The 23,951-nt window shown below is 45.2% G+C and overlaps 1 protein-coding gene across 2 annotated transcripts; it reads right to left on the bottom strand.

Annotated features, from left to right (window-relative positions):
• Positions 1–1,537: 1,537 nt before the first annotated feature.
• amd1 (adenosylmethionine decarboxylase 1) lies at positions 1,538–22,473 on the bottom strand. Of its 2 annotated transcripts, none has more exons than XM_083643172.1 (9): positions 22,188–22,473; positions 16,380–16,466; positions 10,348–10,474; positions 9,300–9,402; positions 8,946–8,988; positions 8,067–8,211; positions 6,476–6,568; positions 5,716–5,871; positions 1,538–4,965 (listed from the first exon to the last, which is right to left on the bottom strand). In XM_083643172.1, exons 1-9 carry the CDS (start codon positions 22,295–22,297, stop codon positions 4,822–4,824), a joined length of 1,008 nt encoding a protein of 335 aa, XP_083499298.1. In that variant the 5' UTR covers positions 22,298–22,473; the 3' UTR covers positions 1,538–4,821. The 2 variants fall into 2 exon arrangements, with proteins under 2 accessions (XP_083499298.1, XP_083499297.1); XM_083643171.1 differs by having other exon boundaries at positions 6,470–6,568.
• Positions 22,474–23,951: the final 1,478 nt, after the last annotated feature.

Below are 23,951 nucleotides of genomic sequence, written 5' to 3' on the forward strand. Positions count from 1 at the left end.
ATTCATAGACTATTATAAATGGACAGGCCTAGAATGATGTCACCCATTTTTAGATGTCAAGTGTATGAAACCCGTGACCAAAATAGTCATACATTGAGTTACTATGATTATGGTACTATGGTTGGAATTCTAAATGACCCTTTTGCTGGGAACGCCCTGGAACCCTGGCCTAGGCCTATAAGGACCCCTGGGGGTCCCCAGACCTCACTTTGAGAACCACTGCCCTAAATGATTCCCCCATACAGCTTAAAAGGGAGTAAAGAAAAACGTCTCATATCAGACTTGAAGCTGCGTCATCATGGTGATTAAAAGCATCGTCATGGTGATTAAAAGCATCGTCATGGTGATTAAAAGCTTCTTTTCTGACTTTGTTTACATGACCGGGTATAATAATATGCAGGAATCCTGAAGTTAAATCCAATACCCTTTAAGACCTTTTCGATATACTTTAAGAGGGGTGTAAATCACAAGTTTCATCACGATAACGATATTATATAGATTCTTTGGACAATGATACGATATTTGCTGATATCACAAAGTCTGTCACGACTAGTGTTGGGGGTAACTCATTACAAAATGTATATGTAATATGTTACTTTTAGCACTAACTCAGTAATATAACTTATTACTTCTAGGATTTCAGTAATATTATACCAGTTACTTTGTCAAGTAACTCAAGTTACAAAATGATTTTTTTTTTTAAATCAAAGCACATATTTAAATAAAGATACAATCATTGCCTAATCAAATTGTCTGTTTTTATGCAAATAACCACTACAGATGACAATTACAAAGGAAAAGAACAACATTTAGAATTTTGGATTGTTTACACTGACTTCATGGAGGTTGACATTATTTTTCGGGATGGTTCCGGGGCAGCGATGTCATTCTGCTGCTGCTGTTGTTTTGGTGAAAGTAATGCAAAAGTAGTGTAATTAGTAACAAGTTACTCTACACAGACTGTAATATTGTAAAGTAACATTACTTTCAAATGAAAGTAATTAGTAATATGTAGTATATTACATTTTGAAAGTAACTTGCCCAACACTGGTCACATGATTTTGATTCAATTCAGGGGCCTGCGATCGATATGTGAGGATATGCTCATCTAACACAAAATGTAAGACCTCATCGTATGGCGGTTTTACAGTAATACCTTTTAAGGGCCTTAATTTTATTAATATGCACTCCCATATCCACACACAGACTGGAGTTTTATTGGGTTTCTGCTGTACTTATAGCACAGTGGTTCTCAAAGTGGGGTCCGGGGACCGCAGGGGTCACTGAGAGACCCCCCCCCCCCCCCTCCCCAGTACTGGCTACTTTATACTTTATGAACTGTATGAGCTGAGATACTATGATTTATCGGAACCATTTCTTTGATCAAACCACGTCTGGTTTCCTTCAACCACTTTTTTGGGGGGGAGGGCGTGGCGTCAGAAGCAGCACAATGTATTGCGTTAAAAAACTAGCTTTATTATTTAGTCCTAAATGACAGCACATAGGACCAAAAAAAAACAAATAGACAAATTAGACAGACAAGCATCTTTTTATTTGAAGCATCAAGCTCAGAGCACAGATATATTTAGCACATCTTGACCATCCAAAGAACAGCAAAAGAAAGAATTAGAACAGCAAAGTTTTCCTTCGGTACATCCTGATACATCCTGCAACTGCACCCTCTCTCACTCCAGGGGAGGCTTTCCTCACTGTCCCTTCAGGGGAGGCTTTCCTCACTGTCCCTTCAGGGGAGGCTTTCCTCACTGTCCCTTCCCACCAGGAAAGGCAGGAGAAAGAAGAAAACAACATGTTTCAGTTAGCTGTGAAAAGGTCATCCCTAAACTTCAGAACAAACTCAAAGTAGGCTGGACACTGGGTTTCCCGACAAAATGAACGTTGGACAAAAGGGAATTCGGGAAAAGAAAAAAATTGGGGAGAAGAAAAAGATTGGTCCGCAGCAAAAAATGCATTCCTTACAAAAAATGTTTTGTAAAAATTGTGTTACCATTCAACTGCAAAAATGCATTTGAGTTTATAGTATAAAAAGAAAACAAAAAAGGCTACCACAACAGGGCCAACAGAGCTACCACAACACACAAGGTTGGCAAGTCTAAAATGTACTTAGCGGTAATCCAAAAACAGTTACCAAAGAAATGACTTAAATATTTGTGAAGTGCTGGTTGAAATTCCCTTCATGTGTCGGTTCGAGGACCTATAACAATCACAGCAGATGACTCGAGTAATCTGAGAGAAAAGGTAGCAGCATTTCATGTAAGGACTCCAAGTCTAGAGTGGTCCTCAGGAAAAGAACGAAACCACTCAAAAAAAAAGCCACAACAAACTGGAGGGAAGCAATTCCAATTGTCAACTTCACCTTTGAGTCCTTACAGGAACTGTCAAATTATCTAGTGGTCCTCGTGTAAAACAACCATCTTGCTCTTTTGACAGGAGCAGTGTTTTCAGAGAACGCTGCCTTGACCGATTATGCTGTTATTGTTATAGGTGCTTTCCTAACTTAAACTTGGGATTTTGTTCCCAAAATGGCCGTCCCTCGCAGTGCTGAAAGCGGGGGAAAAGACTGCCGCTTCCGGTCGTCTCCAGTTGAATCAGCAAAAATTCAAACCAGTCTGCGTTCTCTGGCAGGAGAAGCATCTTGAACACCACTGAACGGCCAGTGGAGAAGACAATCGGGGGGGGCATCCAATCAAAACTCCTATCAAGTAGCAAACCATATCAAGTCTAGTGACAAGAGAACACAACCTTGACCCGCTTTCAGCGCTGCGAGGGGATTTGAAATAAGATTCATTACAAATGATCCCAACCCCTAAAGGAAAGAGTCCTCGCCTGTCCAAGGAACCTTCTCAGGATGCTTCTCAGGACCCTTCTCAGTTCCAACTACATTCCAGCTGGTAAAACAAGAGGAAGTGAAGCACACAGACCTACTTACATAGGAGGAAGAGACGGCAGTACACTACACCGTCGAAGCAATACAGCACTAGTAGTCACATGCACCATAGTGTCACAGTTCCCCCCCCCACTGAACAAAGGGCATTGATGGTACTCTAAAAAAAAAACTTCTAGAGTCACATTTTGGACCAATTCACTGCAAAAAATGGTCTGGGCACAATAAAATTAATAAAATGGCAGTTTATGCAAACGGTTATGTGTGGAATGATCCGGGATCACCCTGGCATGCTCAGATCGGCGGGCCTCTATTGTGCGCTTACCGATTTCTGTATGGGAGGGAAAGAGAGAGAGAGAGAGGACGTATATTGTTTAGAAAAAGAAAAATGCTTTGCTGGCCAAGCGCTACACTAAGCAAAGTGTCCGATCCATTCTTTCCCATTCAGAGCCGCACGGTGCAGCCAGGAGGGCCACTCTTGTCATACGTGGCTCTGTGGCCAGCTGACAGTCTGACTTTGTGCGGGGAGACCTGCTGGGACCTGGACAATGGTTGACATGCTGGACGGCAGAGGGCATTGTCCTGACCTGCACCGCAGCTGCGTGGGCGACGGGGGTCTCCTCGAGTCGTACATTCAGCTGAAGCCCGCTCGCTCCGGGCTCTTCTCTAGAGAGACCCCTACATTCTAAAAGATGGTGCGGCCCATTTGACCCGGCTGCTCTACATTCAGTTGGGACCTCAACACTTTTCCATTTAACCAATTCACGCGGACGTGTAAATCTAGAGTGCTAACATGACCGGGGATTTCAAAGAGCCAGAAGCTTCCCATAGATACAGCACGCTGTAAAAAAAAAAGAAAAAAAAAAGAAAAGAAAAAAAGTGCACATCCACTCAATCCCATGTTGGAAGTGTGGCGTGGCTTGATGATTCATTTGTGTGATTCACTTATGAATACTGTTGCGGGGCAATACAATTTACCGTAAACGCCCGTGTCTTTGGGGAGGGCTAACTGATTGTCATGGTGGAGAAGTACAGCTGAATGAGCAGGGATGTTTGGACCCAATTATAGCACAGCTACAAAGCTCAACAAAGCAGGCTTCGGTGCAGCTTACAGCCGTGAGCAACCAAGAATCACATCAATCCTTTCATTTAATATAGTGCAACATTAAACAAGCAAGTATGGCGTTGGATTTATAAAGAATTAATGAAATAATGTTCTTTGACAATAATGACAGACAAGTCGACTACTTTATAATAATACATTCATGTAGACTCGAGACAAAAAGGTTGGCCTTCGTTTCGTACCATGAGTATATAGGGCTCAACTATAAGTGGTGATTTTTTTTTCTTAAAGTGCACTCTTAAATCAGTAATGATTCGTACATACCGTTATCATAGCGGAAGAGCTAAACGAGCTAAATGCTCTGGGGGGGGGGGGGGGGGCGGTTGGCGCTGAGGTGGGTGAAAGCGGACGAAGGTAAGCTCAAAGTAGAGGCAGCCTGATCTGAGCATGTCAGGAACCAAGCCTAGTGAGCGCGGAAGCCTTGTCTGTGGGGAATGAGGGGGGAGACCTGCAGGAAGGGGCCGTTGTACTGGGCGTTGTACTGGGTGCACAGCGTCAAACGGAGCGTGTTTAATTCCTCTACATGCACTTCAAGGTCACAGCAAGAGTGAGCTAGAATATCTAAACAGAGAAAAGAGCTTTCATGCAAGAGGTCTAAGTCATAGGTACAACAATGCATACAATTCAAACTGGAGGTTAAACTAGGAAGGCGCGCGGCCTCTCCGGCGCCTAGAGATCCTGAACGACGACAGTGGAAGAGGGAGGACGACGACGAACTCGCGACGGGTGGGGGGGGGAGTGGGCCGCCGCCGGGGGCGAGCCCTTTCTTTTTACGCCTCTTCTTCATCCTCCACCCTCAGCTCTGCTGCTTCTGCTGGTGCTTCTGGGCGTAGCTCGTAAAGACAAAATTGTAGTCGTTGAATTGGGCCAGCTGGCGGTCGACACGCTTATAGCCCTCGAGTTTCTGGGCAGACGAAAAGACACTGCGACATTTGGAAGTCTGCAGGGGGAAAAGATGGGAGAACGCAGAGGGAGAAGATACATGTGTTAAATCATACCAGTTATAAAGTTAGATCATACCAGTTATAAAACTTGTGTTTCCGTTATCCGCTAATTGCAGGGTTTCTTTTTTTACCGGGAAGGGGAGAGGATGGGCTTAAGAGTCATAGCAAAAGTCAAACCAAAAAATCCAATTCCTTGCCAGAAAGTCGAATTTTCCGGACACAAAAACCCTGAAATTGTTGTCCGTGGCTTTATGACTACACATGGTATGGCGTGGTATACCAGTACCCCCCCGAGTACATCAAAACTAAATGACAGACATCTCAAAATAAATTGGTAAGAGTTGCGTTGAACTTATCCTCTCGTACCCATGTTGGCCGCTCCCAATTCACAGAACTAAAATGGCTGTCAGGCATCTGAAGGTGGGTCTTACCCACAGAATAGTGTTTGGCTCCGTGCCCAACTACTTGAAAAAAATATTTTAAACTCATCAGGGATACTCATGGGTACTCGACTAGAGCTAGTGAGACTAAACCTGTAGGTTTAGGACTGCATCAGGGAAAATATTGTATTGTTGTGTATTGTTGACGTTGTTGTTTTTTATGTCTTAAATGGCTCGTGCCGTGCCGACCATTGATTGTTTTTACAATCACCCTACACCAGTTGTATATTCTATTTATTATGTATTTTAACATCTGTCAAATCAAATTCATTCATTCAATGAAGAGACGCCTGTACTTTAACATACCTGATTCACAAAAAGTGTAGTGACAAATTTTCCTGGCTTGAAGGCGTCCACAACCTTCCTGACCAAATCATCGTAGGACGTCTGGGACAGATTGGTTTCGAAGCTGACGTAAGAGAACTCTGGCTCTGGAGTGATGTGGATCGTCCAATAAGTTCCCTGGATAACGCAGAGCAGAGAGACGCATTGTTAGGGCCTGTGTCCACCTCGCGTCTTTTCCTCAGGTCCAGCGTCTTTTTTCAGTTGTTTCCAATGGGGGGAGAGCGTATGCGAGCGCACACGGACGTGTAGAGAAAGTGCGCAGCGCCCAGCGTCTATTTTCGGCGTTTTTGTGCGCCCGACTCCCAGCGCTTCAAGCTGAAAATATTTTAACTTTTCAGAAAGACGCTGGTGTCGGCTGCTCCTTTTCTGGTAACTAATCATATGGAAAAACTATCGCAACAGAGACAGAACGGCTCAATTGTGGGAGCAGATCGGCTAGACACTTAATATTTCTGGTGAGTGTTGTGCTTACTGCTTTTAATAGCGTAGCCTACCTGTGTTATTAGCTTGCTAGCTGTCAGCTATCAAGCTGAACTAACGTTGATGGCAGACTGCTTCCTTGTATATTGTGCGCTGGGATCAGTGTTCCCCAGCGCACTCCCAGCGTTTAACGTCGGAAAAAGACGCTAGGTGGACACAGGCCCATAGCCGTCAGTTTTCAAGCGGACATCGCCGATCGAGGGAAGATACGACCAGAGCACCCATGGCAACTTACACTTACATCAATCTTCATTCCATTCATTGAGTATCCACAAGGGTTGAACATTGTGGCATCGATCACAGAACCTGGTATCAGGTCACGAATTCCACTCATCTGAAGAAAACACGACAGACAACAGAAAATATATCACCAGACATTTTCTTTTAACCATAGGAATACAAACACATACTGTTGGTAAATAAGTGGCACAGTTAATCACCATCTCCTGTTAACTGTTAAGTCTTACATAGCCAATAGCCATACCATCACATTACTGTCCACCGAAGAACTTTGGAATTCAAAGGTTCAATATCATGATTATTTAAAACTTTTCCCCTCAATTATGCTTATTACAATTAATGAATGACTATTTTTTAACACACAGGGTCTGTACTGTAAATATGTGGATGCGGAAATCCCTCCCTCTGCTTTTGATGTGCCCTCCTCTGGTCATTTGTTTTTATCTCCAGTAGGAATAGGTTTCATCCCTGCTTGTGGTCAGACTGAATTAAATAAAACATTAGTGCGAATTACAATCAAACTGTCGTCTCCGCCGTTCGGTGCGTCCGAGGCGCGCACCGGGCTCGCCGCCGTCTGCCCGGCACGCGCACCGGGCTCGCCGCCGTCTGCCCGGCACGCGCACCGGGCTCGCCGCCGTCTGCCCGGCACGCGCACCGGGCTCGCCGCCGTCTGCCCGGCACGCGCACCGGGCTCGCCGCCGTCTGCCCGGCACGCGCACCGGGCTCGCCGCCGTCTGCCCGGCACGCGCGCCGGGCTCGCCGCCGTCTGCCCGGCACGCGCGCCGGGCTCGCCGCCGTCTGCCCGGCACGCGCACCGGGCTCGCCGCCGTCTGCCCGGCACGCGCACCGGGCTCGCCGCCGTCTGCCCGGCACGCGCACCGGGCTCGCCGCCGTCTGCCCGGCACGCGGAGCGTCGCCAAGGCAGTATCTAAGAGAAGTAGCAACGTGATGAGCAAGACCACGTGCAACTGGCTGCTTTTATAACAATCTAGCTAAACCATGCATCATTATTAAGCCTTGAATTCAACACCACGACCCCACCATGACCCCACCATGACCCCACCATGACCCCACCACGACCCCACCATGACTTTCCAGCCAAGCCCACCATTTGAAAGCCCACTAATGTGAGTTGCATCACTGTGAAGGAATAATCTATAAGGCCATTTTACACCTGGCACCAACATGCGTTTTCTGTGATCGGATTGCAATCGGATAGTGCTTGACCACTTGAAAGTACAGGTGTAAACGCCTCCAACATTGGGGACGGATTGTGATCTGATCGGCCAAACCACGTCCGGAGGTGGTCAGGGACGCATTGTGACCACATTTGAAAACGTGTAAATGCAATGCATCCCCTCAATCCACATACAACAACCGCCGTTTTTCTCCTGCTCTACGCTATGGAGCTTTCCTGATCCAATCGCAACAGATATCAATGTGGACACCGGAGACACATATTAAATACCAGGTGTAAATGAAATCAGGTTCATGTGGTCGAGCATTATCCGATTGCAATCTGATGGCAGAAAACCCATGTTAGTGCCAGGTGTAAATGGCCTCTAAGTGTAATGGGTGACGTGGCCGCTTACACGAGTGACATCATTTGCAGAAACACCATCTTTCATGTAGAACTGGTCCATGATCGCTGGATCAAGGTCGCTCATCAGAACTTCCAGCGTCTGATCCGCATGCTTGTTCTCCCAGTACTCTGGTAAGTCCAGGGTAAACAGGTACCTGTGGTGAGACAGATGATGACAATGTGCACTCCTTGGGGCTGTCAATCACTCATCAAAGCCAAACCCATTGATTTATTTTTACATGGGGTCATTGGGAAGTTAAAAATATCCATGGCTGTAGAAGAGGATCTGAATGGCTTTTACTATTAGCGGCGATTCTGAGAAAAGGGACTTTTTACTTCTGCCTCATGATTCATTTCTGATCCATGCCTAAATCAAAGTGTCATGGCAGGCACTATCTTGGGGGCTTAACATTTGATTGAGATCATTCAAGAATAGTGAAACCTCTTTTCCCCTCGATTCCAACCATGTGTGATTCACTGATGTGGCACAAATCCAAGATAGCACAGTGGAATATAGAAATAGCAACTTTGGCTGTCTTTTTTTTTTAAATGGGGAAGGGGACAAAATCACTAATGCATCTTTCTGAGATAAAATTCAGAAATAATTATTATTACCTAAATATAAGATTGCGTGGAGAAGAGGGGCTTTCAATGGTGACATTTCTAAGTGTAATACACAAATTAAAAGAACATTGGGTTCAACCGGTGTGGGAAGAGGAACGATTGAAACCAGCTGGTCTGGAAAATGTAAGGAAACAGTGGATGGATAAATCCAGAAGGAGGCAGTAAGGCAACATAAAGGATGCCAACTGCCATAAAACACCACAGAAGAAGAAAAAGAAGAAGAAGAAGAAGCAGTGTGGGAAAAGCCTAGATACAAGATACTTACCAGCAGTCAGAGTTCAAACGTCCCATACAGTATGCTGCTCCATCTGGAGGGAGGGAAAATAAGGATGCTCATGTCAGTTACCATGATGATCCACAGGGATTCACATGGATTGGTGAAGCACAATGCTGCACCTTCTTAGTCACATAAAACTTGAGATGATGTATGTAAAGTAATGAGATGTAATGTAATGAGATGTAATGTAATGTAATGTAATGTAATGATGTACAGGAGTGGAACTCTGAAAGAGACATCGCTGATCAATCTCTTCTATTTGTGAAATGTATGAAAGATGATGATCAGGGGGGGTGTTGGAGAAGGAGGAGAAAGTGGTAACATTAAGCAGGCGTTACATACTTGGGAAAATCTGGCTGAGAAATTCCACTTCTTCCTGGAAGTTTCGATGAGGGAACTCTTGATGGGTTGGCTTCATGAAGTTCTTGCGAGAGTAGAAGAAATTCTGCACAGATGAAGCACATAAAAATAATATTCAGCTTCTGATCATAATCACAAATCAATAGAGATCTACAGAAATCATGATACCTGTATTTGAGTATTTTGCATAGACAAATATAGGCTATATCTTTACTAGAGGTAGCAGATTAATCAGCCGGCCGATTATTGGCATTTTTAATGAATCAGCATCGGCCGCTGCCTGCGCTCACAAGGCCGATTATTACGGCAGGGTAAAAACATGTAGTGTGACAATTTATACTCGATGATGTTCACGATTCCCACATGCATAGACATCGCCCCCCCGCAAACAGATGCGGGATTAGTCCCGCATTATAAGTTCAAAATATATGTGAAATATATGTGTGATTCTCACAATCCTGCGCCGAATTTCAGGCCCACACTCTTTTATAATAATATTGAGAGAGTTTGGGAGACGATTTGTCTCAGTTAATAGAATAATACAGTTGAATGAGGTCTACCAGTCACTTCTGAAACTCCTGCATAAACCAATGTATTTTTCTATTTCATTCATAAATTAAATAAATCTAAAGCATGTTACTGGCTAAGATAACCATCTTATAATAGATGTATTTGTTATATTAGATTCTCATTCTCATGAATGGATAATGGAATTATAGGCTACTTGTTTTTTTACCCAAACACTCTCATTCATTATTATATATTAAAATCATTGTATTTTATCGAATGCAAAAAATATAATAATAATAATAATAATAATAATAATAATAATATTATTATATCGGCCATCGGCCACCCTGCTCTCTAAATATCATTGCCATTGAAAAACCCATATCGGTCGACCTCTGGTCTTTATAGTAATACATTATAATAATCTTTATAGTAATACATTATAATAATCTTTATAGTAATACATTATAATCATCTTTATAGTAATACATTATAAAACAAACATCAATGTTTCTCCAACCTCAATGGCATCGAAGCCGGAGTACTCCCTGGCGAGTTCCAGCAGAGGCACCAGTGCTTGCAGTAAGAGGGTGGTTCCACATGTCTTCAAAATGAAACGTCTCTTGGAGACAAACATGCTACTCTCACTGTGGAAGGAAAAAGCAGAAGAAAGGTGTAAAAGAAATATATTTGAAGTCCCGCTGTCTTTGGCATGCCACTCTGTAGTAGTGAAAAAGTGATAGATAGCCCTGTAGGATATGGCAGATGAACAGCTGAATTCAGCAGCATGATACTCTATGTGCACACCTCACCTAGACACCATCAACCTCACCTAGACACCATCAACCTCACCTAGACACCATCAACCTCCCTCACCTAGACACCATCAACCTCCCTCACCCAGACACAATCAACCTCACCTAGACACCAGCAACCTCACCTAGACACAATCAACCTCACCTAGACACCATCAACCTCCCTCACCTAGACACCATCAACCTCACCTAGACACCATCAACCTCCCTCACCTAGACACCATCAACCTCACCTAGACACAATCAACCTCCCTCACCTAGACACAATCAACCTCACCTAGACACCATCAACCTCCCTCACCTAGACACCATCAACCTCACCTAGACACAATCAACCTCCCTCACCTAGACACCATCAACCTCACCTAGACACCATCAACCTCCCTCACCTAGACACCATCAACCTCACCTAGACACCATCAACCTCACCTAGACACCATCAACCTCCCTCACCTAGACACCATCAACCTCACCTAGACACAATCAACCTCCCTCACCTAGACACCATCAACCTCACCTAGACACCATCAACCTCCCTCACCTAGACACCATCAACCTCCCTCACCTAGACACCATCAACCTCCCTCACTCAGACACAATCAACCTCACCTAGACACCATCAACCTCCCTCACCTAGACACCATCAACCTCACCTAGACACAATCAACCTCACCTAGACACCATCAACCTCCCTCACCTAGACACCATCAACCTCCCTCACCTAGACACCATCAACCTCACCTAGACACAATCAACCTCACCTAGACACCATCAACCTCCCTCACCTAGACACCATCAACCTCCCTCACCTAGACACCATCAACCTCCCTCACTCAGACACAATCAACCTCACCTAGACACCATCAACCTCCCTCACCTAGACACCATCAACCTCACCTAGACACCATCAACCTCCCTCACCTAGACACCATCAACCTCACCTAGACACCATCAACCTCCCTCACCTAGACACCATCAACCTCACCTAGACACCATCAACCTCCCTCACCTAGACACCATCAACCTCACCTAGACACCATCAACCTCCCTCACCTAGACACCATCAACCTCCCCTAGACACCATCAACCTCCCTCACCTAGACACCATCAACCTCCCTCACCTAGACACCATCAACCTCACCTAGACACCATCAACCTCCCTCACCTAGACACCATCAACCTCACCTAGACACCATCAACCTCCCTCACCTAGACACCATCAACCTCACCTAGACACCATCAACCTCCCTCACCTAGACACCATCAACCTCACCTAGACACCATCAACCTCCCTCACCTAGACACTATCAACCTCACCTAGACACCATCAACCTCCCTCACCTAGACACTATCAACCTCACATCATGACATGACGAAACAAAGACATCATGACATGACGATATATTACAACTTGGCACAAGATACGAAAATAGTCATTTGATCCATCTTCAGTAATTTCACTCATGTCCTTATGTGACCTGGTTAGAGCTGCTGTCCGCCTGCCATGTGAATAAGGGCTCTGTATTGTTTAGAGCTGCTGTCCGCCTGCCATGTGAATAAGGGCTCTGTATTGGAAACGACACAATATTTGGGAATACTGATTATCAGAAACTTCAGATAACAACATTGTGCGGGAGGTATGGTACTGTTTTATTGGGATTGTTAACGTGTATGTAGCGTACGGCCAGTTTAGCGGAGCCTGCAACTCCCCATCGGGGAGCTCTTTCGAGACTCAGATTGAAGAATGAATGAGTCTCGCGTCGAGGCTTTTTGAAGTCGCGACTTACAGTTTAAACATACAAGTTGAGACTTGTTATGGAAACATAGACATTTTATGACTACTTGTAAGCATGTCTCTAATTCGGCACACACATACTCCAATAAGAAGCACACATTCCAAATATATTAAAATGTTTGGCCGGTGATTCCCACAGAGGGCGGTAAATACAGCAGCAGAGCAAACCACTTCCAAACATGAGATTTTATATTCACAAAGTGCTTCTTGGGAGATAATATGCATGCCCAATTGGAGAGTGGCATCTATTAACGATTCCTAAGTTTTGTCAATTATGTTCTGGTGGTATTCAATTTACCGAGGGCCACATTTAGTTGCCAGATGAATGGAGTTTGGTGGGGCTGCCTGCTACTAGCCTAGCCGCGATTGTCGTACTGGACCACATGCAAGCGCTCCTCACCCACACTTAACGTCACGCGCCCCCGGCCCTATTAACAACTGGCCCAGGTCTCTGCTAGCACATTGACAGTAAAGCAGTGGTGAAGTCAGAGTCAACACATCAACATCTGTCAAACCTTTCCTAGACTTCCTCAAGCAGACTACATCGCTAATTATTTCTCCCCTCGATCTTTCTGTAAAGATCTTATTCCACACAGTGATTTCACTAACTAACAATACATCTCTTTACTTGCAGCCTGAGCTGCCCCCCCCTCCTCATCCTCCTCCTCCTCCTCCACCTTGCTAGGCTACCTGCTGTGCTAAAACTCACTCAAGACTAGTTGTTCTGCAATCCGAGACATGAGACACCCAGCTGAGAATGACACGGTGCTCTACAAAAACAACATGCGGAACTATTGTCCCACAGTAAACCTATGCACTGAACGACATAAACCTATGCACTGAACGACATAAACCTATGCACTGAACGACATAAACCTATGCACTGAACGACATAAACCTATGCACTGAAGGACATAAACCTATGCACTGAAGGACATAAACCTATGCACTGAACGACATAAACCTATGCACTGAACAACATAAACCTATGAACTGAACTACATAAACCTATGCACTGAACGACATAAACCTATGCACTGAACGACATAAACCTATGCACTGAACGATATAAACCTATGCACTGAACGACATAAACCTATGCACTGAAGGACATAAACCTATGCACTGAACGACATAAACCTATGCACTGAACCACATAAACCTATGCACTGAAGGACATAAACCTATGCACTGAACGATATAAACCTATGCACTGAACGACATAAACCTATGCACTGAAGGACATAAACCTATGCACTGAACGACATAAACCTATGCACTGAACAACATAAACCTATGCACTGAACGACATAAACCTATGAACTGAACTACATAAACCTATGCACTGAACGACATAAACCTATGCACTGAACGACATAAACCTATGCACTGAACGACATAAACCTATGCACTGAACGACATAAACCTATGCACTGAAGGACATAAACCTATGCACTGAAGGACATAAACCTATGCACTGAACGACATAAACCTATGCACTGAACAACATAAACCTATGAACTGAACTACATAAACCTATGCACTGAACAACATAAACCTATGAACTGAACTACATAAACCTATGCACTGAACGACATAAACCTATGCACTGAACGATATAAACCTATGCACTGAACGACATAAACCTATGCACTGAACAACATAAACCTATGAACTGAACAACATAAACCTATGAACTGAACTACATAAACCTATGCACTGAACGACATAAACCTATGCACTGAAGGACATAAACCTATGCACTGAACGACATAAACCTATGCACTGAACGACATAAACCTATGCACTGAACAACATAAACCTATGAACTGAACTACATAAACCTATGCACTGAACAACATAAACCTATGCACTGAACGACATAAACCTATGCACTGAACGACATAAACCTATGCACTGAACGACATAAACCTATGCACTGAATGACATAAACCTATGCACTGAACCACATAAACCTATGCACTGAACCACATAAACCTATGCACTGAACCACATAAACCTATGCACTGAACGACATTGGTACACCTCCATGGAAACGGACATGGAGAGAGCTGGTGTAGACTGAGTGCACCCCTTCCCCATCCACACAACGAAAGCTGTCATTACCCACTATCTCACACCTTACACATACATGAGCAAACCTACATATGCTTGTATACTATGTATGTACAGTATCGTATGTATGTATCTATCATCCATCTCTGTCTGTAGTGTCTCCGTTTCATTTTCCTCGGACACCGTTGATCTGACAGCATTCCAATTTGGCACGGGTACCGGCAGCAGGGTTCCCGAGCAGACGTCACGTGACGTCTGCTCATCACGTGATGAGCAGACGTCACGTGACGTGGCCTGATTTTTTAATTCGGTAATTATGGCGCATTCCATTGCAAGTCGGAAGTCGATAGCTCAGACTCGCTATTTCCCAGTTCCGATCTAAACGCGTCGCTAGTTGGCTAGCCACTAATGCTAACGCTAGCTCGGCCGCGTAGCCTGCAAGCTCGACGATTTCACCTGATGTTTCACATAATGCATTATTGTGAAAAGGCCCGGTAACGTCAGGGAGATTTACATAATCAATTTGTATTGGATTTGAATCCACTGAACATGAACCATTATTGCCTCTCCTCACAGCTGGCTGAGGGAGCCAGTCAGCAGGCCGTGTTTGCAGGGCTAAAAGAGCAATGTCTCAACTAGCCAGTTAGCATACGGAGAAAGGCTTGCTGCTCCTTTCACAACACAAACACTACATTCATTAAAAATGGATAAAAAGGTAATTCCGGTGTGTTTATATCGACAAACTTGGGCTTGGTGGATCTTCCCCCAGTTTCCGACTTGGAATTCTGACTTGTCTTGAATGTCCATTCCATTTGACCAGGTCAGAGGTCGTTCCCATGATATGCCCGCGCGTGAACTTGACTGCGAGGGCAGCGCAGCGCACGGACAGTCTACAGCACAGACACCATCTTGTCAAAACCTCTGTCAGAAAGCAACGTTAGTGCAGCGGAGCAGCCGTGCTACACGTTAGCCCTCAGCAGTAACGAATGAGTCCGTCTGGGCTGACCAACGCACACTGCAGCACTGTGCTGACCAACGCACACAGCAGCACTGTGCTGACCAACGCACACAGCAGCACTGTGCTGACCAACGCACACAGCAGCACTGTGCTGACCAACGCACACAGCAGCACTGTGCTGACCAACGCACACAGCAGCACTGTGCTGACCAACGCACACAGCAGCACTGTGCTGACCAACGCACACAGCAGCACTGTGCTGACCAACGCACACAGCAGCACTGTGCTGACCAACGCACACAGCAGCACTGTGCTGACCAACGCACACAGCAGCACTGTGCTGACCAACGCACACAGCAGCACTGTGCAACTCGGAGGCAAGAAAATAACTGGTGATCACAGTCTGTTTTTACCTCTAAACTGCGCCCGCTCCAGCGTCTAACGTTGCACTTGCTGCTCTCCAGTCTCCACTAAAACATTAATAACATGTTAACTATTAACATAACGTCAGTACCAACGGCGGAGCACTCTGCCTCCCCCTCATTTGGTTATTCTCATACACTGCATACACACACTATACACACTATGTACACACTACATACACTCTATATACATACACTGCACTCTGCACACTGCAAGTCGCTCTGGAGACGAGCATTATCAGAATTCCTCTTAATGTAAACATGCCATCCAAGTCCCAATAAATCTTACAGAGTATTTATCTCTCCAAACTTCTTGGCATCACCTAATCATGTGACCGCTGAGGTTTTCATCACCTAATCATGTGACCGTTCAAGCTGTCACAGTGTCACAGTGTCACAGTGTCACGCAGAATACAGGTAAGCCTGCCTGCTCCTCCTAATCAGCAGCAAAAAGAGGGAAGGCGTAAAGAAAGATCCAGCACTCACCTGAGTATATAAGCTTCCTGCTTGTCCGTCTTTGTCACACTTATGATCAAACAATGCACATTCTCCAAAAGTTTGTCCCACTCAAACCTACAAAGAAAAAAAAAGACAACATTTAGCATTTTAGCATCCATTCCCCGTGATGTTTTTATTATTATTATTTATTATTACCCATGTGCCTTCTGAAACTCAATCCCACTAGGAAGAAAAGTGACAAGCTACAGTACCGGTATTTCCCATATATACAGTATATATATATATATTATATTACATACATATATCCATACATACATACATATATCCATACATACATACATATATATATATATACAAACTAGAGCTGCCACGATTAATCGATTAATCGATTAGTCGATCGACAGAAAATTAATCAACAACTATTTTGATAATCGATTAATCGTTTTGAGTACAATTTTAAGAGAAAAGGTCTAAATTCTCTGATTTCAGCTTCTTAAATGTGAAGATTTTCTGGTTTCTTTACTCCTGTATGACAGTAAACTGATATTATCTTTGAGTTGTGGACAAAACAAGACATTTGAGGACGTCATCTTGGGCTTTGGGAAACACTGATCCGTCATTTGCTACCATTTTCTGACATTTTATAGACCAAACAAACCAACTAATTGATTAATCGAGAAAATAATCGACAGATGAATCGATGATGAAAATAATGGTTAGTGGCAGCTCTAATACAAACAAATACACAGATCAAACTTTTGTAAACAAGGACAAAGCGACACTGACTGCAGCATTCAATGAAGCTGCAGGACTGAATTGTCTTGAGCACGTTTTATAAGCACTGGATTCTCCAATGTCTGACATGAGCGCGAGCGCACACACACACACACACACACACGCGCGCACGCAAACACACACACGCGCGCGCGCACACACACACACACACACACACACACACACACACAAGTTAATGTAATGTTTCAACTGAGCACATTTATCCTGTACACTGAAATACACTCTGCACCAGAGGAGTGACAAAACAATACAATAACAGCACATTGCATCGTTCAGACTGTTTTCACAGTCACATTTGCACCATGCAGGAAAGCTGCAGCATATTGTGGATTCTAGCTTTTGAATGGCCGTCTAGATTCCTGCTTTTTGCCGCTTAGTAACGTGAGGACCACAGTCAGGCTGGCACCACACTCCAGCTCTCTGCTCAACAACAGGAAGGCTCCCTCTCTGCCTCTGCCTCCGCCCCCGCCCCGCCCCGCCCCTCCCCTCCCCTCCCCACACACACACGCTTCAGCACCCAAGGACAGCTGCAGTGTAAATGCAGCTGCGTCACTCACGTTCCCACTACAACCTTGGAAAGGCAGCTAAAGCCAGTGAGAGAGAGAGAGAGAGAGGCAGCTAAAGCCAGTGAGAGAGAGAGAGGCAGCTAAAGCCAGTGAGAGAGAGAGAGAGAGGCAGCTAAAGCCAGTGAGAGAGAGAGAGAGAGAGGCAGCTAAAGCCAGAGAGAGAGAGAGAGAGAGAGAGAGAGAGAGAGAGAGAGAGAGGCAGCTAAAGCCAGTGAGAGAGAGAGAGAGAGAGAGAGGCAGCTAAAGCCAGTGAGAGAGAGAGAGAGAGGCAGCTAAAGCCAGTGAGAGAGAGAGAGAGAGAGAGGCAGCTAAAGCCAGTGAGAGAGTGAGAGAGAGAGAGAGAGAGAGAGGCAGCTAAAGCCAGTGAGAGAGAGAGAGAGAGAGAGAGCGCACGCTGATCGGCCATTATGAAGCACAGCGGGGGTCTGGTGGTAGAGAGAAGGGGGCGGAGACAGCACAGCACTCTGTGGAGAGGGGGGGGGGGTGGCGTGGGTACCAGTGGTGGATGTCGTTGCACAATTTTCCCGCTGCACGATAGGCCTGCAGGGGGCGGCGTGTGTGAATTAGCTGCCCCTTCTTCCCATCGGCATTCCAACTCTGAACTGTGTGCGTACGCCTCAAGAGAGCTGCAGGTTAGGTAGGATCTGTTACAGAGCCTCCAGATGGCACAGACAGAGCACAGGTGCGCACGGCACCCAGCCAACTTCCTCATCATCATCATCAACCAGACACACTGGCAGCTGGTCAAGAGTCAACACTTCCACTAAGCCACAACGCCATTTTCTTTGGTTGCAGCCAAAAGTAGTTTTGACAATAGAAATGCTTGAGTGAACTGAACACAGCGGGCCCGTTTGACACAACAAGAGGAACCAGTCACTGATCAAATAAAAGCTGTTGTTGGCTGTTGTTGGCTAGTAGTGCCATTTATTCCCAAGCCCGAGTCCAAAGGTTAGTGGTGCATTTGGGCAGACTGGTGAGGTCGATGGCAGTTGAGAATGAGAATGACACACCGACAAACGTTCAGGAATAGGCAGCTCACCCGGCTGATAAAAGTCTTAAAGGAACAATGCTGATTTTCAACCAGCTTTTCATCGTTACAAAATCAGTTAGTATATCAGGAATCTGTTAACGGTTGTGCAGACATGCGATTTAGTTCGATAGCTTTTGAGAGTTGATTTGAGTGAAGTTGTGGACCAGTGATGTCATCATGTGTGCATGAATGACATCACTGGTCCACAACTTCACTCAAATCAACTCTCAACAACTATCCAAACTAAATTAATTCCTTCCAAATTGTTTGCAGTTTTCCGACGATGTGCCAAATGAACCAGCATTGAAAATCAGCGGAGTGTCCCTTTATTAAGTCAATGCTAGAAAAGCGCTTCTACACCAAATAAAAGCAAAACTTAACACGCACCGTCAGTGCTATTCCCTTCTTTAGCCTGTAGGTGGTGCTACATAGAAGGTCAGTGGTATTGTCGGTGCTACATAAATAATGAGGAGGTTGTGCAAGTCATTGTCTCAGTGAAACAAGTGTAGATGACTGACCGTGTTTCCTGCATCACATGGCACTACAAGAGCCGTTGCAACATAGCAGCTCCATACCAAAGAGATGCTGTCACTGGAGACCTGAGCCAGCTCCTGTTTCGCTGTGAAATACACACCAGAGTCTATTTCTGGTCACTCAGCAGGGTCACATTTTCCCATGAAAGAAAGAATGGCCTCTGAGAAAAGCACTGCCCAAATGAATGGAAACGTTCCGTACACCTCACAGACGGGAACGGCCTAGAACGGTGAGAGAACCGAGATGCCCGAGCTTCGTTTCTGAAGATCTCCGGCGTTCCTGCTTACATTTCAGGATAAACAGTGACGAGCGAAAGGGAGGGATCGGAGGGGCGGGCTGCAATGCATCATGGGTAATGAGCCCGATCCAGGCCCCAAAATGTCACAAACGCACGCCAGGTAAACACAGTCAGCCGCAGAGCTGTCAGGGCACCGCATCAACTCTAAAGCACCTGAGCTGTGAAGGGCATGCCCATCCAGGCTGCTTCCCTGACAGAGAGAGAGCTGCCCCTGCTGCCTGAGCCATGGCAGCGGAGAGCCAGCAGCAGCGCGGGCGGGCACAAGCTAATGTGAGCGAGATCCAGATTTGTGAATCAGATGCCCTTGTGGACGGACTTATTTGGACATTGGCTGGCGTCCAGCAGTCCTGATCCACTGACAGTGTCTCCCTGAGCCGTTAATCTTCCCCTCTGGCTGTAAATTAATGCCAGTCGTCATTGGCTCGGCTGGCCGCGCACTCTTTCTAAAAGCGTCCTCTCTGATCTGGTTAACAAGCAGAAACTCAGGCTTTCCCCCCTCGCCACAGACAGGGTTCATGAACCTTGACACAGACGTGCCGTGGAGACAATTACCACCACTTCACCATCTTCCATCCACTCACTAATTACTATGGGCCAAGTGTCAAACAAGTCTAAAAAAGCACCCCCCCCCCCCCCCCCCCCCCCCCGCGATCCAGACTGACAGGTCAAACTAATTAGGCGATAGATTTTTAAACCACAACAGAGTGTGGGGAGAGTCGTCGTCTTCCTAAATCATTATCTGTACTAGATCGTTTATTGCCACAAATCCTCTACCTCACTTCACACCAAGGAGTCGTCAACAACACCAGTTATCTCCTCCAACCACCTCGGCACCAAACGGTTACTTATAGTTACATCACAGCAATTACCAAATGCCAAGCCATCAATTCACACTGATTCAACTTGACGTTGCTTAGCCCAAGCCTCAGAGCTCATGTTGCTTAGCCCAAGCCTCAGAGCTCGGTGCTATAAATGTGCAGTAACAAAATAGATTTTGAGGGGGATGGAGGTCGGAGGTCAACGAGCCCTATTGAGCGCATATATCAATTTCTGTGAATGTAGGCAAAACTAGAGTGCTCCCAAGCAATGTAATTTATGTTAGCAAGCCCTCTAACCAATCGGAAGAAGTGGGTGGAGAGTGTATGCATGGGTAGAAACGTGACTGAAGTTGCCTAGATGGTAAACGTACATGCAACATGTCAGGTCTTGTGATTATTAACGTTCTGTGAGTAAAAGCTGAACCTGATGTGACTGAAAACGCATCTTGCCATCAGTCCTGGAGCCTAGTGTCTCATCCGAGACAACATCCGGTGATTCGATGTGTTTTATATCACAGACATGCAGAGATAGGCTCGGCTGGGGGGGGGGGGGGGGGGGGGGGGGGGCATTTGATAAACATGTAGTGTGGTACTATACTTGCTCCCCAAGAAAGAATACATACTTCTCAAAAGTAGGCTATGTAGAAATCCCGAGCAGGCAGATAATAAGTTGATCATACATAGTTGTGGTTATCTTCTGACTAGAGATTGCTTGTGTTGTAGGCTATAAAGCTCAGATGTACGTCGCTTTGGATAAAAGCGTCTGCTAGGTGAAATTGTAGCATTATTTGCTGTTTCTATCGTGCGTGTGTCCCGTCTTGACGGGGGCAGTGCGCTGTAACCGAGGGAACACGCGGTCACAAGCAGCACATGCTGCTGCTGCTGCTGCTGCTGCTGCTGGACATCTTGCGAAGGGCCTCGAAGAATGACGCAGAAAAAAACACACACATCATCTTAGCCCCAGCAACACAAACACACGACATTCCGGATTATTATCAGCCGCTGTGAAACGACACAGCAGCACTATACGCAGAGAGGGCTGACGTTAGTGCTAGTGTATATATAGGCTAGTTCGCTTTTGACAAAAAAAAAACGACGTCCCATTTCAATGCGGGGGCAATGAAATGTGTGTGCGCAGATGGGAAAATGGACAAGCCCGCGTAGCTCCAGGGACTGAGTTTCACCCCATGTAGGAAAAACAGACTATAGAGAGGCTCATGTAGCCGATACATTTGAGCTCGTTCTAGCCCCAAATAATTGATAGTTTTAGAAAACAGACGCGGAGTTTTTGTATAAATACATTTTCTCCCAATGAATCACAGGGGATGTGCCACTTGCTCCGTCATTAGGAGAACCTAGCGTTAGCTGTCATAAGTAATGGATCGGCTTAGCTAACCTTATCTAGACAGCGTTAGCTAACATTAGCTAAATTACCACTGGAGAATGAATGACTCAGCTAGCAAGTGTCAGTGTGGGGGGAAGGCCATTTTAGAGTGACAGTGTTTGCTAGCCTCGAGCTGCTGGGCTCCCGACAACTAGGTAGCACTGGACACTTCTATCTACTGTCCTGGTGGGATCACGTTAATGGGTAACAACACGATAAGGACTCTACCTTCACACAACACGAATGAATGAATCAATCAACACAAACATGTGCCGGCGGGGCATTTCCGTGCCAGCTTTGACGTAGCGTGACAGGTTGCTAGAAACGGAGCGGGGCTAAACGTGGACGTACGGCGGCTCAAGGCTCAAAATGATCTCCAAAACCTCCTCGACATCCCCAGAAACACAAACCTTGGGATGGTTCGGAGGTCCCCGGTTCCTTTGGTCTCATCCTGCCGGGAGAACCACACCTCCAACAGCTTCTCGGTCCCCTCGAAGAAGTGTGCACCGTTCTCTTCCATCGTGAGACAACAGACACTTGACAGAAAATTAAACGTGTTTCGATTTGATAATCCTTCTTCGATTAGTATAATTTATTTAGGTACAGTCCTTTAAACAATCCAGGTGTTGATTTCTTGGTTTACCGTCTTCCCTTTTACAGAGAATACCGTTAGCGAGTGCTAGCTAATATCGCCGGCCATACTGTGAAGACGCTGAATGAGAGGTGCACGGTGGTTTTATTTACAAGCCTCGTGACGTCATGTATCATCGAGCCAATCACGCCGCTGGACTCTGGGTTGAAAAGACGATGATTGGTGTAAACAGTTGTCAATCTCAGCGAGGGCTTTCCTCTCGTGACGTTACATTTTTACAGCCATCGATTTTACCATTATAGAAACATACCAGGCATTATAGATTAGCATGTCGTTCATTTACAAACACATAATAACAATCATCATAATCATAATAAATAATAATAATACTATGTATAGGGTAGTAGCAGTAGCTGTATATTACTACAGGATGGGAGCAATAGACAGACTTCAAGGATTCAAGGGCTTTATTGTCATATGCAAAAAATATCAATTTAGTTACATAGTAATTACAGTGTAACTACAGGGGCAGGGGCTGACATTTCCAAGTATGTGGAAAGTTTGGCTGCTGTATGCCTTATGGTTTCTGAGGTGCATAGTGTTTTTGATCAGGGGAATAATAATAATAATAATAATAATAATAATAATAATAATAATAATAATAATAATAATAATAATAATAAAATAATAATAATAATAATAATAATAATAATAATAATCAGAACAAATACAATAGGCTCCACGCACTACGTGCTTGGACCTCTAACACATTTTTGGTACCTTTTTCTTTTCTTTTCAACAATAGTAAGCTTTCAGACCAATCAGCATACCAATACAGTAGTTGGTTAAACCCATACAATTAAACGTTAATGTTGTTATTGTTAGCTGTCTAATAGCCGATGCTATTAGCATCCATGGTTTTGCAATCTGGGAACCCATCGAGTTAAACAAAAAAAAACAAAAAAAATCTCTAACCTCTGGGGGCAGCCCTGTTTCAATGTGGTGCAACAGGAACTCAAGAGGCGCGGGTCGGCAGTGGAAGAAAATCCCTTTCCGCTCCCTGCAAGCTCTGCCATTGGCTCCAACCGACTGGCTCCGCCCATTAATGTATTTATTTTCCGCTCCCTGCGTGTCGCTCTCAAATCCGTTCGTCGCTATGAAACAACAATAACAACTCTAGCTCGTTGCTAGTAGCAAGTAGCAACTTGCTATAAGCTGAAAATGGTAGATTTTAGACTACACAGAGGTCACGTTCACTTCATTTTGATCGGGTAAAGCGCAGCATGTGTGGGAGCGCTGTTGCACCCCTTTTGACGGAGCCTGCTGACAGATTTTCGCTGCAAGTCGAAAGTCTGTCTCAAGAGATTAATGGTTTTGTGACTTGAAGCCTTGAAGGTCGGGCATAACGTGTTTGCCACTTGCCAGCTCCGGCCATAGACGAACGCAGCATTATATCCCCCTTAAAGTCCGGAAGATCCCACAGAAGGCTCTTCAGAAATTCTGATTCCCTAGATTCCTAGTCCTTCGAGCGCCTTGTCCTGTCCTACCTCAAATCTATCTTGGACCCACTCCTTGACCGCCT

The sequence above is a fragment of the Poromitra crassiceps genome (genome assembly GCF_964638095.1).
Source record: "Poromitra crassiceps genome assembly, chromosome: 9".
NCBI lineage: Eukaryota > Metazoa > Chordata > Actinopteri > Beryciformes > Melamphaidae > Poromitra > Poromitra crassiceps.

Excerpts from the sequence above, each read along its gene's own strand:
- amd1 (XM_083643171.1), bottom strand. The coding sequence starts at position 22,297 with ATGGAAGAGAACGGTGCACACTTCTTCGAGGGGACCGAGAAGCTGTTG. Across the intron at positions 10,475-16,379 it reads CAGGAAGCTTATATACTCAG|TGAGAGTAGCATGTTTGTCT; the intron begins GTGAGTGCTGGA and ends TTCCTTCCACAG. Across the intron at positions 4,966-5,715 it reads CTACACTTTTTGTGAATCAG|ACTTCCAAATGTCGCAGTGT; the intron begins GTATGTTAAAGT and ends TTCCCCCTGCAG.